This window comes from Candoia aspera, chromosome 1 (assembly GCF_035149785.1).
Source record: "Candoia aspera isolate rCanAsp1 chromosome 1, rCanAsp1.hap2, whole genome shotgun sequence".
Taxonomy (NCBI): domain Eukaryota; kingdom Metazoa; phylum Chordata; class Lepidosauria; order Squamata; family Boidae; genus Candoia; species Candoia aspera.
This window is the reverse complement of record NC_086153.1, coordinates 259,697,558-259,712,921: the sequence shown is the minus strand read 5'-3', so window position 1 is coordinate 259,712,921 and position 15,364 is coordinate 259,697,558. Positions and strand designations below refer to the sequence as shown.

Sequence of the window (15,364 nt, the reverse complement as noted above, 5' to 3'; positions counted from 1 at the left end):
AAGTTCTGTGTCATCGGATAACTTGCATACAACATTTTGTGCTGTAATGGACACTGCCTGTCTTATTTCTTCTCAGTTTAGGAAACCACTTTTGTATTTTATAGATACCTTCCAGAAATACTTCCAGGTCTCACTTTGTCAGTTATATCCCAGCTATTTTTATTTTTATTTATTTGATTGTTTAATTGATTGATTTATATAACCACCTATCTCAAATATATGTCTCTGGGCAGATTACAGTCATTAAAAACAATATAAAACCAAGATATAATATTAAAAAAAACCTATAAAAGCTGTATGAAAAACTGTACAACACAATCCACAGCTGAGGTATAAACAACCCGCAACAACAACATAACCACTGTACAGGCTCCACCACGTGTCCAAATCCCCAAGTCCAGTAATAAAACCATATCTTTAAGGCCTTACCAGTAGGGTTGGGGCCAATTTGATCTCTGGGGAGATGATGTCAAAAGGATGGGCACCACAATAGAAAAGGCTCTCTTCCTGGGCCCTGCCAGGTGGCATTCCCTAACAGACAGGACTCAGAGCATGCCTCTCCTGCTGGACCTAATGGGATAGGTAGATGTAACTTGGGAGAGGTGGTCCCTCAAATAACCCAGTCCCATATTTTATTAAAGGACATCCACAACTGCTCAACACACATAGGCAAAGAGGAATGTGAAGTCTTGAATCTCGCGAGAAAATATCAAATGTGTAAAATCAGCCAAGACTCCAGCCTTAACAAAAGCAATAAAAAGGAAAAGGACAAAAGTTATTTTAAGACTTCTTACTGATCTTTGTTTTCCATGGGCAATCAGGAACAAGTCTATGCTTCACCTTCTCAGTAAGATCAATAAATGTTACATATATAGTATAGAATATAAACAGCATGATAGATGTGTTTGTTTTTAAAAAATGATGTGGGGAAAATCAGTGGGTCATGGTAATATGCTAATCATAATTTTAGGAACAGGTAATATTTGAACCAGGCACCTCACCTATTCACATCATGAATTCTGGTTAGCAGTGCTTGTGGTGGTAGTGCTAAGTTTAATTCCAAAGAAATTCCATATTTGAAAACTGCTATATCCAATTTTTCCCAATTTATCAAACAGGGATTATGACACATGATTAAATAAATACTTAAATGCAATATATGGATTTTATTTTATTTCTTTTGGTGTAAGAGCATAGCAATATATGATGGTTATCTCCTATTCTTTCCGCAACACTGGTCAGCAAGGGTTAAACTCCACATGGGATTATCCAGCACGTGTCACTTCCTTTAATGGGACCCACTTTTCCCCCTCACATGAGTCATTTACAATCATATAAAGAAGACAGATAACAGGCTGATGAGTCACAGATGGAATTATCTTTCCGAAGTGTATAGGATTCTTTTTGTTAGAAACAACAACAGAGATTCATGGGTGGCATGAAGGTGACCTGCACTACAGTGATTGGTGACAAAGAGAAGTTAAATATGTTATCCAAGCAAAAAAAAAACAAAATAGCAAGAAAAACAAAAGCAACCTACAGTACACATCATTCCTTCAAATATGCCTTATCTTAGCAACAGCCAATTCTGAAGACTTTGTCTTTTATCTTAGCAGGCCTGATACACAGCACAGACATATCACCACTGTAATCTGCAACATGTTAAAATCCTCATTTTCCTCCAAATGGTTTAAAGCAACTTACTTGGTTCTTCCCTATGATGTTGGTTAGGATGAGTAATAGCACTGAACTAGGCCAATAGAGTTGGGCATCTTTTCCTGAGATCACACGGTAGCGGTGTGAGGGGAGCAATGGTTCCAAGAAAAGATGCAGCTACTTTAAGGGGTTGCCTATAGATACAGGTAGTCCTCATTTAGCAACCACAATTGGGACTGGCAACTCAGTCATTAAGCGAAGTAGTTACTAAGTGAAACCGCAACTGTGCTTATAGTCTTACTTCAGCTTTCCTTTACTTTAAAGACCTACAAAGGACATAAATGCAAGGATTGGTTGCAAAGTTACTTTTTCATCACATAACTGCGAACAGTTACTAAATGAGGGCTACCTGTGGCTTGTGAGTGCCCCAGTGTACTCCAAAGCACCTTTTCACCTTCAGATCTGAATCAAAAGTGCTACAGTACATAGTTCTGTTACATAATGAGGATTTGAATCTAGGCCAATGTCCCAATACTGAGTGGTGGTAGGTAAAGGTAAAGGTTTCCCTTGACGTAAAGTCCAGTCGAATCCGACTCTAGGGGGCGGTGCGCATCTCCGTTTCTAAGCCTTGGAGCCGGCGTTGTCATAGACACTTCCGGGTCATGTGGCCAGCATGACGACTCGGAACGCCGTTACCTTCCCGCCGAAGTGGTACCTATTGATCTACTCACATTTGCACGTGTTCGAACTGCTAGGTGAGCAGGAGCTGGGACTAGCAACGGGAGCTCACCCCGCCACGCGATTTCGAACCGCCGATCTTCCGATCGACAGCTCAGCGGTTTAACTCGCAGCGCCACCGCGTCCCGTGTGAGTGGTGGACTTGCCACTAATATCAGCACAATCAGATCAATTTTTATACACAAGTGATTTTATTTTTGATTAGACGTTTTGACTGCCTAGAGAGGTCTGGTTATTGGGTGATTTGGAAATCCATTTAATTGAAGAAAAAATAAGAATTGCATTTTACCTTATTTAAGTGAAAGGCTATAACTCATTGGTAGTGCACATATTTTAAATTTAGAAGGTTCCACATTCCCTGGCTAGAGATTACTGAGATACAGTCCAATGGCCTGATCTGATACAGAGTAGGGGAAGAATGTAGCTTAGAACTTCTGGATCTGGATGTTAAAAATCCAGGTGACCACTAGATGGCTGCAAAGTTAGACATTTCTTTATGTCTTCCATGCCCTCTAGTGGTTCTCTAGATTTTTGCAGCCTACATCTGGTAGCCCTACCGTAGCTCAATGGTTGAAAACATTCTTTGTAGGGAAAAGATTCCAGATTCTGTTTTGGACAACTTTAAATTAAGGCTGTAATCCTGAAGAGTAACTTTCAATCTGTGATTATATTACCTGACAGAAATGAACAGCCTGATTTGTTACATGGCATCTTCCTACTTTCCTATCTCTCTGCTGAATTTTCTGCCCTGCTCTTTTACACCGCTACATCAGCATTGTCTCTGGATCCACCAACAGGTAAATCTTAGAGAAGATCACATGGGGGCTGCGGTCAGGGAGGCCTGGTAAAATGCAAATGAGAAAACATTTGACAGTTGCCAGTGTCACACAAGGAGAAGCTTATCACCTTTTTGGAATAGACTTTCATGAGAAATTCTAGCGGATGCAGCTTTCCACACCAGTGCATTTGATAAGGCAGTTCTAAGCAGAGAAAGGATAGGAGTTTGGACAGTCTGAAACTTTGGGTAAATAAAGCAGGCAGGGAGGTTAAAAATGGTTCCCTGCCTGAGGTCTTCCTTTGAAAGTGTCCTGCAAACAGCCTGATCTTACCCAAACTCTGCTTTCAGATTGGGAAGACCAAATACAAATGGATTTACCTTGTCCTTCAATGCAGCCCCTCTTTTGAGGTCTCCTGTCTCCTAGAGTGGCTCTTTGCTTAGCACCCGTATGCTCCACAGGAAGATTGGTTGAGCAGGTCCTTTCTGATATATTTTCATTAACTAGAGACCTATTTCAGCTGGCTTTTTCCTTTCTTTTCTCTGATTTGTAATCTCTTCTAAATTTTTCCTCTGCTGTTTTAATCACTAAACTAATAATTTAAAACATTAAAAATTAAAAGCCTCCTGGAAATGTTGTTGTTGTTGTTGTTGTTGTTGAATGGCTATATCGAAATTCTTAAAATAAATTCCAGTCTTAAAAAGATAACTCATCCCTCTAAAATCAAGGATGCCCTAGTACCAACAGCATTAGCTGGGAAACCTTCAGAAAATGTTTTAAGGATTAGCACATTTCAGCCAGCACACAGTTGCACTTTCTGGTTTCTAAAAATGTTGCCGGAGTAATATCGGTGATATTAATGAATTCATAAGTTTCTGTTATGCACTGCTTGTAACTTGGATTTTCATGGTCTATGATGTAGTTGACTCTCTTTTCTTTTTATAACTTATTTCACTTATGTGTCTTGCAGTGGCGTGATGTGTCAGTTTTAGTTGGGGTTGCCAAGCCAATTATTGAAAGTAAAACTGTGGTGTGCAATTTGAATATAAGCCACTTGATGTTTAAATCCCAAACTTCCTAAGAATTTGAAAACCAGGAAAGACCTGATTGCCATTTCCCTAAACAGTACTTGTGATGACTCAAATATACTATTAATATGATGCAAATCCATTTCTCAAGGAAGATCCTCACATCCTAGGTGATTACTAACTTGCCAAATTATCCTTCTTATTCACTATCACATCTTCTTGACCTACCATGAATTGCATGAAAGTGTGACTGTGTTTGTGAGACACAGCCACCGTGTCCTGAATTAACCTAGTGTTCCGAAGAATCCTACACTGGGTTTCTCGGCCTTTGGGCTAAGAGCAAGGGCAAGGGCTCAGACATGCTGCAAGAGGGATGGCAGCTCTCTTTCCCCTTGGATAGACCTGCCCCAGGAAGTTCAGCTCCCGGGGTCCTGTTCTTTTGTGCATCAGACCACTTCAGCTTATGGAAGCATTCCTGGACCGGGCCAAGGGAGAGGGCTACCCCAGGGCAGCTCTAGCCTGCTACTTGGGAGGGAGCTGGCAGGCAGAAGCAGCTCCCCCTCATCCTGGGGACTTCATTCTTATGTGGGAGCCTGGTGTTTTTGAAATAGCAATGGGAATGAAAGAAGGCACTGAAGAACCTTGGAGGCTGACACTTACATGACAGTGAGAGCTGGGTGAATTACAGGCGTATTTCTCGGCTGCCCCGAGTCTTATTCCCAGGGTGTAGAGCGCACTCCCGGAGCGGGGTGGGCTCCAAACACAGTGGGCTGATTTACCCGAGAAAAGGCGTCTCAGCGCTCCGCTCTCCTCCCCCCACGTTATCCGGGCGTCCTTATCACTCAGACGGAGGGCAGCGACAAGTTGGTCAGATGCCTGGATAACAGCATCCTTCGCGTTCACTTGCTCAGTTCTTTCCGAGATGCTTTTACCTCCCTCTTTGGGGCGGGGGTGGGGGTGGTTTAGACTGATCCATTAAGATCCAAGAGGGGGATCCAGCACCCAACCGGCGAGCTCGCGGGGCCGCTCTTCTCCCCAGCAAGCCAAGGCAACTGGAGGCGGCAGGGGCGTCGGCGGCCACCGAGCCGAACAAAGATTAAACGTCAAACTGGGCGTGAGCTGCGGAGCCCCACGGGAAACGGCCGTCTGAGCCGGGCATCATCCCCACGGAAAGCACGTGGGCTCTTCCAGGGTAGCAGGTCTGACCGCTGGTAGTGCTTGCGCTGCTGTCTCGCCTCTCTCTCTCTGCTGCTCCGAGCAGTGGCCAAACAAGCGCTTCAAGTTTGAAGGCTCTGGTGCTCAAAAGAGAACTGGAGCCAGGCTTTGCCGTGCGGGGTCTCCTCGGAGGATACAGCGCGACCAGCCCCGATGGATGTCGTGGTAGGCGTCTGGGTTTGCCTGGCAGCTGCAAGAACAGGTAAGGGTGGGGGATCTCCGCCCCAGCCTCGCACGCGCCGGAGGTGGTGCTGGTGGCGGCGGCGGGGGGGGGGGGGGCAGAATGGGAAATCTGCAAAGAGGCATCTTGGTACAAGGGATGGGGGGCTGCCACAACGGAAACATCTGAGTAGGAATCATCACGCAGTCGGGGTCTTTAATGCAAAGACAATAGGTAGCCGGTGAATGGTGGGGAGGATCCGCTCACTTCCTTTCTTTCCTTTCGCTGTGCCTGCGCGTCCCCCCCACCCCGCCCGCCCGCTTTCTCTTTCAAGTGGGGTCGTGGACCGCTGTTGCACTCCCCCGCGAGTTCGCAAGGCAACCGGGGGCTGCCTGTTCGTGATGGTAGGCAAAGGGATCGAGGGAAAGGGGTGGAGCATTTATATTTAAAAAACAATAATCTGCTCACGGCTTAGTCTCGCTCAGAAAAGAGGGGGCACGGATAGGGCTGCTGGTGGTGGGGATGGTGCTGGTAGAAAACCGAGAGCGAAGAACGGCCGAAGGCTCGCGCGGAGCAGCTCCAGCGGGGACTCGGCGCGCCGCCCCCGGAGCCCCTCCGCGGTCTGGCCCCTTCGGCGCGGCTTGCGAGGCGGAACTCGGAAACTTTGCCTCGTAAAGGCAGGAGCTCTCCGAGGACCGGGCAAAACCCCACCCCGGCAGCGCGGGGTTAGGGAGCCCCGCGCCAGCGACACGCGGCCAAAGGGAGCCGGCGAGCGGGCGGAGCGTGCTTGGATGCAAACCGCTCTGACCTGCCACATGGCCCCTGCTCCCCACCTCCCGACCCAGAGCTTTTTCTTTTCTTAAGTGGCCGAGTCTGTGCTAAGAGGACCAGGCCGGCGGTAGCAAAGGATTTATCTTCCCCTCCTGCTGCGGGTGGGGCCAGCAGGTGAAGATTACCTGTCGGCGGCAAATCATTTCCTTGGGGAGAATCAAAAGCAAGAGAGCGCTCCTCTCTGCACCCCAACGGTTAAGAGAGGGTTGTGCCGGAGAAACAAAGTGCCGGTTTCTTGGCTTTGCGCGGGGGTGACACTCTTTTATTGTCTTCTCTCAGCCACTGACAAGCAGCTGCCTTGGCGTGCTCCTGAAACGGAGGGCTGTTCCGAGAGGAGGGGAGGTCTGTGGAAGGGAAAGGGGAGGCGGGTGGCGGGGAGGAGACCGCGCCGATACCAGACCGGCTGGAGAACTGGAAATCGGATGCAGGGACGGCCCTCCATTCAAACGGCCTTGTGTAGAAGGGGGGGGGGGGGAGAATCGCACCCATCACTCGAGGAAGTCGGGTGCTAACACTTCAGGGAACGGTGTGGTTTGACAAGCAGACTTGGCACCGTCAGTCTGACGGTTTACAAGGTTCTCATCCCCTTAGCTTCAGTTGGAGACGAGAGAGAGAGAGAGGGAGGGAGGGGGGGGGGGAGGGAGGGAGGATAGATCTCCAAGATGAATATCTTTAACTGGTTCTTTTTGTTTTGCTCTCCAAGGGAGCCCATTGTTTCATCCAAGAAAAATTAAATAATCTAAAGTTTAGGGACTCCTCCCCCCACCATTTGTTTTCTTACAGAAGATGAAAAGGAATTTACCAACGGAGGAAGGCTTTGGTGGGGAGGGGGCACCCCTTCTTCGCTTGATAGAGAACAAAAAACGAACAAAAGAAGAAACAGAAAACTCTTTGTTGTTTTTGGCTAAGTTGTTTTTAACCAAGACCAAAGGAAGAGCTTTCCTGAATCCTTTAGTGGAACATTCCTCCCCCCCCCCCCCCACCGTGCTGCCACCTGAAATATTTACTGGTTAGAGTTCTCTAAGGCTCAGCAACACCATATTCCTTCTCTCCCCCCACCCCCAAATGTCTTGTTATGGATGTACTTCAGTTTTGGCTGACTGTCTTCGGTGACACAGAAGGTGTGGCTAGGAAAGTAAACAAACACATTGCAAGGAGAAAGAGTCTGTGCTAAGGGAAAGACCCAGGTGGCATTTGGGGGCAACGGAATGCAGTTCAAGTGAATGGGCACACATGAGCTGCTGCAGCTGTGTCTTTCCCTTCCGCAAATATCCGCAGGGACAGCCTGCAGCAATTAAAAGGCTCTCTTTTTAGGAGCTGTTCTCTGGGCAATGTGGCTTTTACATGTACACATAAAGAAACCTGGAAAAAAATTCTGAAAATTTTAAAGCAAAAAACAAACAAACAAAAAACATGCCAAACCAAACCCATTAGCAATCTCTTTGCTTAGTGAAAATATGTGTGCAAATAGATGGGATGTTTTTTTTAATTTTTAATTTTGTTTATATTTATTTTTCTCAAAATAGGTTCTTAATTTAGCTTTAGGCGATTTTTGAGGGAAAGGTATTTAGAGATTTCCTTCACACATTATATTAGTGCCCCTGAATCTGGTGTAGCTCTACAGCCTTCAGTATTTACTAAGCTGAAATGAACACAATTGTTTTTACATCTTAGAATAAAACACTTTGAGAGGAACAGGCTGGTACTCTTATCCAGAGATACTGTTGGGCGCAACACCTTCAGCAACTAATTTGGCCCTCACACAGCAGAAGTGTACCTAGTATTTTATAACTAAAGCTAGAGAACTGGAGGAGCAATTATTTTCTACCCCTCTATACTTAAGAGCTCTATGGCCAAGAATTTATTACTCATATTTGCACCTATATTCAAATAATTGCATAAGAAAACTTTCTATGGTATTGGTGGCTCCCAGTGCCTCAGAATGAATTAAATGGGATTGCAGTAGTTTACCTCCTTTTTATAGTGAGAAATGAAAGATTGCAAAACTGCTAAATTATTAAAAGAAGTTAAGAAGCTGGAATCAGGAAGTAAAACCATTCTTTTTTTTTTTTATCCATTCAATTGTGTCCAATTCTCAGAGGCTGCCTGGACAATTCCCTGCATTTTTCTTGGTGAGGTTTATTTTCAGAAGCAGTTTGCCATTGCATCCTTCCTAGGGCTGAGAGATAGCCCATGGTTACCAGCTGGCTTGGTGCCTAAGGCAGGACTAGACCTCATGGTCTCCTGGTTTCTAGCCTGGTGCCTTAACCGCTACACTAAACTGGCCCTCTTTTAAATAATAATAATAATAATAATAATAATAATAATAATAATAATACATTCTTAAGACTGCATGTAAATATTGCATGGCTGATATAGTTAGATGAAATATTCTTATTCATAAAATCACTATCAAAGTTTGAATTGGTAGTTTTGAACTTTACAAGAGGAAGTAAATTTGGAAAGAAGTTTCATCAAACTGCTCAGTCATGAATTTTGCCAGAGGACAGTGAACTCTATTAAGTGCATTTAAACTGAAATCTCTTCTTCACAACCAAGTTCTACATATTTGAAATCTAACAGGAGTGATCTATAGATTTAAGATATATATGCAGGTATAAAGTGAGCCAAAACAGTTTTGTGACAGTCATGTTCAATGTAAACAAATGGTCAATAAAGCACATGAAAGTAATGCATTTCAAAGGCATATAATACAATACTGACTTTGCTTGTTGTCGATACTGGGACCTCCTAGGGCAGTTCTCTGAAAGGTTCTAATGCTTTGACTATGAATTAGTCAAAGTCTTTTACTTTCTTTTTTCTTTTTGCAATATTAAATTAATCAGGCTGAACTGAAGAAAGAGAAAGTCAGGATGTGGACTCTTGGAGTCCTACATGTGCAATTTTTAGAGCAAATCATTTTTCATTTAACTACTGCTTTTGATTTATAAGAAGAAAAATGAATTGAGTCATCTACTTATTCTCCTGGATGCAGATGAAATAGCTGTACAGGTTTTTGCTTAAGATTTGAAAAGAGACTTTGGGGCTCCAGGGAAGAAAGCAAATGTGGCAATACAACCCAAGCTGCAGCATGGTGTTGATTAATTATTAATCAACACAATCATCTAAGGACTGGACTAGATGATCTCCTAGGTCACTGCCAAACCTTATATTCTATGATTTCATGATTACTTTAACCCCACTGCCCAAACTGTGTACATGCATATACATACTGTAGTATCAGAAGCCAGCAGAAGAGAATTGAGTAGGTAAGGGATCCAGAGTATTAAAGGTTAGCCAAAGAGCTTAACCTTCAGTTGACTAAGTCTTTTTAATTGGACAAAACCACAGAGTCTTGATTGCATTCCTATAATTTTATAGCTTTGACACAGTTGTTTTAAATGTTGCAATTTCCTTGATGCAGATTAAACTTTATGCAGGGAGATATACGGGCTATAGTTTAAGCAGTATAGTTAATTTGCATATTGAATGGTAATTACAAAACAGATCTTATAGGAACCTCTTGAGATTTCTTTTTAAATGGTTGGAATTATCTTCTCTCACCATTTCCCGGTATATTCTTTGCAGCTTAATTATTTCCTCAGATTTTGCAAACTAGAAATAGTCCGCTTTTACTGTTAATTCAATGGAAAGGAAGCTTCATTGACTGAAAGAAGAAAATAATGTTACCTAGTGATTTTCAGCAGTGGATACCACAACTGGAGATTATGACTGGAGTTACCGTGTTGGTACCCTAAACATAGATATAGCACAGATGTGAATGAATGCTACTGATTCAGTATTCTCTATGGGAAAGATGTCTGCAGTTCCACTATGCTGTCATTTACTTTATTAGCAAAGTAACAAGCTACACATTTACTGAGACCTCTCATTATATTTTAGATTGTGACTTTTGCTACTAACCTACAGATGAAAACCTACTTGACCCAAAATTGTTCTTGTCTAGATGCATTTAATACTTTTGAAGACCTGTTGTTAGAGATTTTGCTGGGTAATTCAACTGCATTCATATAATTTAATCTGACTTTGAAGGCCTATTTTTCATATTGTTATCTTTTCAACAACAATATACAGCTTTATTTATCCTTCTACTTTATCAGTTTTCCCCAGCATTTTTCTCCTTTTCCTTGGCTTCCCATTTCTCTTTCTTTTTCCCTTTATGCCTCTTTATTTCCCACCATTGGTGAAGGTGAAAGGTCCCCTGTGCAAGCACCGAGTCATGTGTGACTCTTTGGGGGGACGCCACTTTCGTGACGTTTTCTTGGCAGACTATAGTAGGGTGGTTTCCCATTGCCTTCCCCAGTTGTCACCTTTCCCAGCAAGCTGGGTGCTCATTTTACCGACCTCGGAAGGATGGAAGGCTGAGTTGACCTGAGCCAGCTACCTGAGAGAGAATCCATCTTCTGCACCATTACGTTTTGACTAATACCAACTCTATCCCTATCTTTTAATTCAGTTGTCTTCTTGCTGAATTTCTTCTTGGTGATATTATTTTTTTTACCCGTTCTTAAATCTCAAGATATTTTTTCCCATGGGAGGAAGAAACTTGTATTCTTTATGGTTAGCATTATATGGGTATTTTCCAGCCACGTGACCCACATATAACTTTATTCCAATAAGTGGTTTAAATTGTAGTGGCTTTGTTAATTGAGACACATATTTTTTAATAGCTATACACTATCTGAATGGTACAAATATGTGTGTAATGAAAAGAATGGGTGGGAGAAAGCACTTTAATCTTATACACCAAATTTTAGTTACTGCATTTGCTGCATGCAATCTGACAAGTGTTAATCTAAATCTTCAAGTGGCAGTATTAGAAAGGGAGAGCCAATTTGGTGTGATGGTTTAAGGCACCAAGCTAGAAACCAGGAGACTCAGTTCTAGTCCTCTCTTAGTCCTAGGAATCATGCAATCACCAGGAGTCAAGACTGAATCAAGGAAGGAAAGAAGAAAGGAAGGAAAGAAAGAAAGAAAGATCTGGCATTTTCTTCCTGGCTCTGCCAGTTTTTATAGGACTTAGTTATAATCATGAAATATAACTGAACTGGCCCCACCCATTATTCCAGCATACATCCCCAGTATTCTAAAAATCTGTCTCCCATTGTTTCTGCCTGCCTGCTTTGTTCAGGAAGAGTGGATGCACTCCAGTTCCTTTCTAGTAGCCAGTAGATTTTGGATGCTCTTAAAGGAGAACAAATTATCAGATATTTTATTATGAAGTTTGGTGGAGTGAAGAAGAACAAATTGGATTTTTCACATGGTCTTGGGTCAGCTCTTTCTTCCATATATGAAAGATTAGCAAGAGAAGTCTTTAACATTTCCTCATTGGCAGGTTTTGAGACACATTTAGAGATGATGATTTTACCTCATAAGTAGATATACAGAATTTCCATAAACATCTTGAATGGTTGACAAACATCATAAAACTTGAATTTTCCAAAGCAGGATCTACATTTCATAGTTTTAATCTATTAAATCTTATCTGTCTCCTTTTTTTAAAAAAAATGTAAAGTGTGTCTTCTTCACCCGCTTTCTTTCTTCATTGGGAGATAAATCCACATATATTATGCATCTGTAATAGTTGAGTGTGTATCAAGTTTTTTTTTAGTGAAATCACTTGAAAACATCAGAAAAAAACACAGTATTTGTTTTTAGAATACACCAATAAAGATGTCACAAACATCTTGTTTATGTAAACTTTCTTCTGCTTGCTGATCTATTTCAGGGGTGACAAACTGTAGTCCTCAAGGCCTCTTTTATGATTACTGAAAACTGATGAAAATGACACAATTTCCTGCCATTCTTAAGAAGACAAAGCTAGGCATGTCAACCCCCCCCCCCAATCCTACCCATTTGTATAATATAACTCCACCCACACTGCAATCTCTCAGCTTCCCAAGGAATGTTCAATGTGATCTTTGACCCAGAAAAGTTACCTTCCTCTGATCTAGTTGAAGCTATATATGATATTTACTCACCAGCAAAGTAATTTTGTGAGACTATCCACTATCTTTTTTTTTTCTTCTATGTAGCCAGTCTGTACAATGCTTCAGATCTGAGTTCAAAAAAAGTCCTTCAGAGCACTCAGGAGCACAAATGGAGCATCGGCAGCTGCAAAGGGCAGTTATGGAATCTCAGAAAAAGATGTGGCTGTTTTGAAGAGTTACTGATAGATGCTCCATTTGCCCTGTGCTGCACTTCGAAGCACCTTTTCTGGATTATTTCTGAAGTTCTGTAGTTGTATAAACACATGCAAAACATCTTTTATGTTGATCCAAGGAAATGAACACCCACTGTCTTATTTTAACTTCGAAGGAATAATTTCACTTCAACACTAAAATAATATTAACAAACTATCCTATAATTAGGACAACTCAGACAAGCTTCACAGATGATACAGCAGAGATCATGAATAGAGGCAGGAATGTGAATTGCACGGTCATGGAAAAGCTAAATCATAATTAAGTATAGCATGAATGTGTATTCTGAACACTGCCCACTCATGAAAGAGAAAAGGAGGTTGGTAGTTTCTGCTTTTGATTCACTAAAGTTTGTCATGTTGTCTACACTTGGAATTGTAGATAGTTATAACTGATTTTATGACAATTTATGCTTAAATATTCAGATAATTCTTAGTTTACATCAGGCACGGTCTTCTATTTTAGACAGCACAAAAACCTGTACTTAAGCGAAGGTGAAAACTTCAGAATTCTTTTAACTGCCTAGGAGGAAATGGGAGATGCGAATACAGAAGTCAAAGGTTCCTTCATGTCAAACTAAACTACTGTTTGGGCAGATCAATTTATTAATCACGCTTACGACCTGGTCAGGGCCAGCTCTAGACATTGTGGCCCCCTGGGCAAAGTCATATTCTGGCACCCCTGTGGTTTGGCTCATCTCCCGATTTTATTAGGGATTTCAAAACTGTGTCCTCTGGTTTCTTGATTCTTTGAATTTTTGAGCTTTACAGGTATGATTTTCAGCCCCAGACAATTTTTTTTCCAGACAGGGCACGGGGTGAGGGAGAGAGAGACCTGGGGATGGAGAGGGTGCCTGCTGGGCAGCGAGTTTGCCCATGCCTCGAAATGTTCACCTATTCATTATAAATGATGCCCCCCGCATCATGGTGCCCCTAGGCTGGGGCCTCCTTGGCCTTAACCTAGAGCCAGCCCTGGAACTGCTAGTGTAGACCAAGGATTCCCAGGGGTTTACAGTCAGATTTACACATCAAGCTAAGCTAAGTCATTTGCCTCTTCATATTTATACATTCTTAATCTCTTTTATGTTCTTAATAAAATTTTAGAAAGAGAGGCAAAGAGAAAATTCGCTTTTAAAAAAATTAAAAGGTAGTGTAGTGCTGGGTGGCAGGAAGCAGAGAATATTTTTATTAGAACTTTTTATTTTTAGAAGGATTTGAAGAAGTGCTCTGGACTGTGCAGAAGTGAAGCATCTCTTTGCTCTTTGTTCAAGCAGTCTAACTTGTTTCAAACTATCAGGTGAGCCTGAAAACAAAGGGCTGCTACCTTAAGGAACTAAATTAATGCAATTCTGGCTTCCCAGCTGTTTTTTCACTCAAAATCATTAAAAAAGGAGCAAGGAAAGTAGTTCCCCTCATCTTTTAGTTTGGCTGCTTGTTTCCTACAGATGCTTGAAATTAAAATTTGTAATTTATTTATTTATCAATCAGATTTGTCACCGCCCATCTCCTCCCACCGCCCATCTCCTCCCACCGCCCATCTCCTCCCACTGGAGGGACTGTTTCAAGCCACAAAGCATCTGGGTGAAGCTTTCCAGTGTAGGGGATTGTGGGGTGTACATAGCTTGCAGGGAAATTATATTTTGATACGTTGTGTACAGTATATGGTAAACCCTCAATTTAAGGGAATTGAGGGAAGGGGTAGCTGATAAGGCTGTCTGTTAAATGGCAAATGGGATTTTTTGAGCCTGCCAAAGCCATTTGTACAACACAGACATCATCCCCTCCTCCTTGTGCATCTCTCTCCAGCAGTATTCCTCACACACTGGCCCAACGATCCACTGGGAGTCCCAAAGGTCCATCACTGTTTTCCACTCTTGAAGTGGATGATGAGATGTCACAGGCAGCTGTTATAATAGACATAAACCATAGAGATGATTAAGGTAAGTGGGGAAAGACATATTGCAAGCATGTCCCAGGCTGTAAATGTGGGACTGTGGAACTGGGGATCAACTTCCAAGTCTGAGGTGATGGAAGAGGACCTTGGAGTGTAGCAAAGGTGTGTATGAGTAAACCTCATAAAAATGAGTATGAATAAATCAAAGAGCCAGTTTGGTCTAGTGGTTAAGGCAACAGGCTAGAAACCAGGAGACTGAGAGTTCTAGTCCCACCTTTGTCATGAAAGCCGTCTGGGTGACCTTCGGCCAGTCACTCTCTCTCAGCCCAACTCACCTCACAGGGTTGCTGTTGTGGGGAAAATAGGAGGAGGAAGGAGTATTAGTATGGTCCCCACCTTGAATTATTTATAAAAATAATAAAGGTGGGATAAAAAATCTAAAAAAAAAATCTGCCTTTCCACCTAAGCGTTTTGTTTAAATAGAGCAGGCAAGGGAGTGTGAACTCCAGAAAATTGGTTTCAACGACTAAACCATGACTTGATCAATGTACGGTACAAACACAATGACTGAAACCCCATCCCTTGTTTAACTGTCATGTTTGTATTTCCTAAACATCAATTTTTTACAGTAGATAAGGAAATAGAAATAATATTTTCTGAAAAATTATTACTGAAATAGGAACTCCCAATACAGTCATGAACATTCAAGCAATGTTTAAATCCGACAGACTTTGTCCATTAAATCTGAAGTCTGCTCAACTGAGGTCTGTTAAACGGAGGGATTAGTTCAGGAATGGAATGAGTGATTCAATGTGGATTACTGGACCAGTGTATGAGAAGTAT

The 15,364-nt window shown here is 42.3% G+C and overlaps 1 protein-coding gene across 2 annotated transcripts in view; it reads left to right on the top strand.

The window, feature by feature from the left end:
* The first annotated feature begins 5,459 nt into the window (after positions 1–5,459).
* NELL1 (neural EGFL like 1) overlaps positions 5,460–15,364 on the top strand; it is a 545,320-nt gene continuing 535,415 nt past the window's right edge. For both annotated transcript variants that reach the window (XM_063289567.1, XM_063289568.1), the window contains exon 1: positions 5,460–5,615. In XM_063289567.1, the coding sequence (XP_063145637.1) occupies positions 5,567–5,615 (49 nt within the window). In that variant the 5' untranslated portion in view covers positions 5,460–5,566. The remainder of the gene's footprint in view (positions 5,616–15,364) is intronic.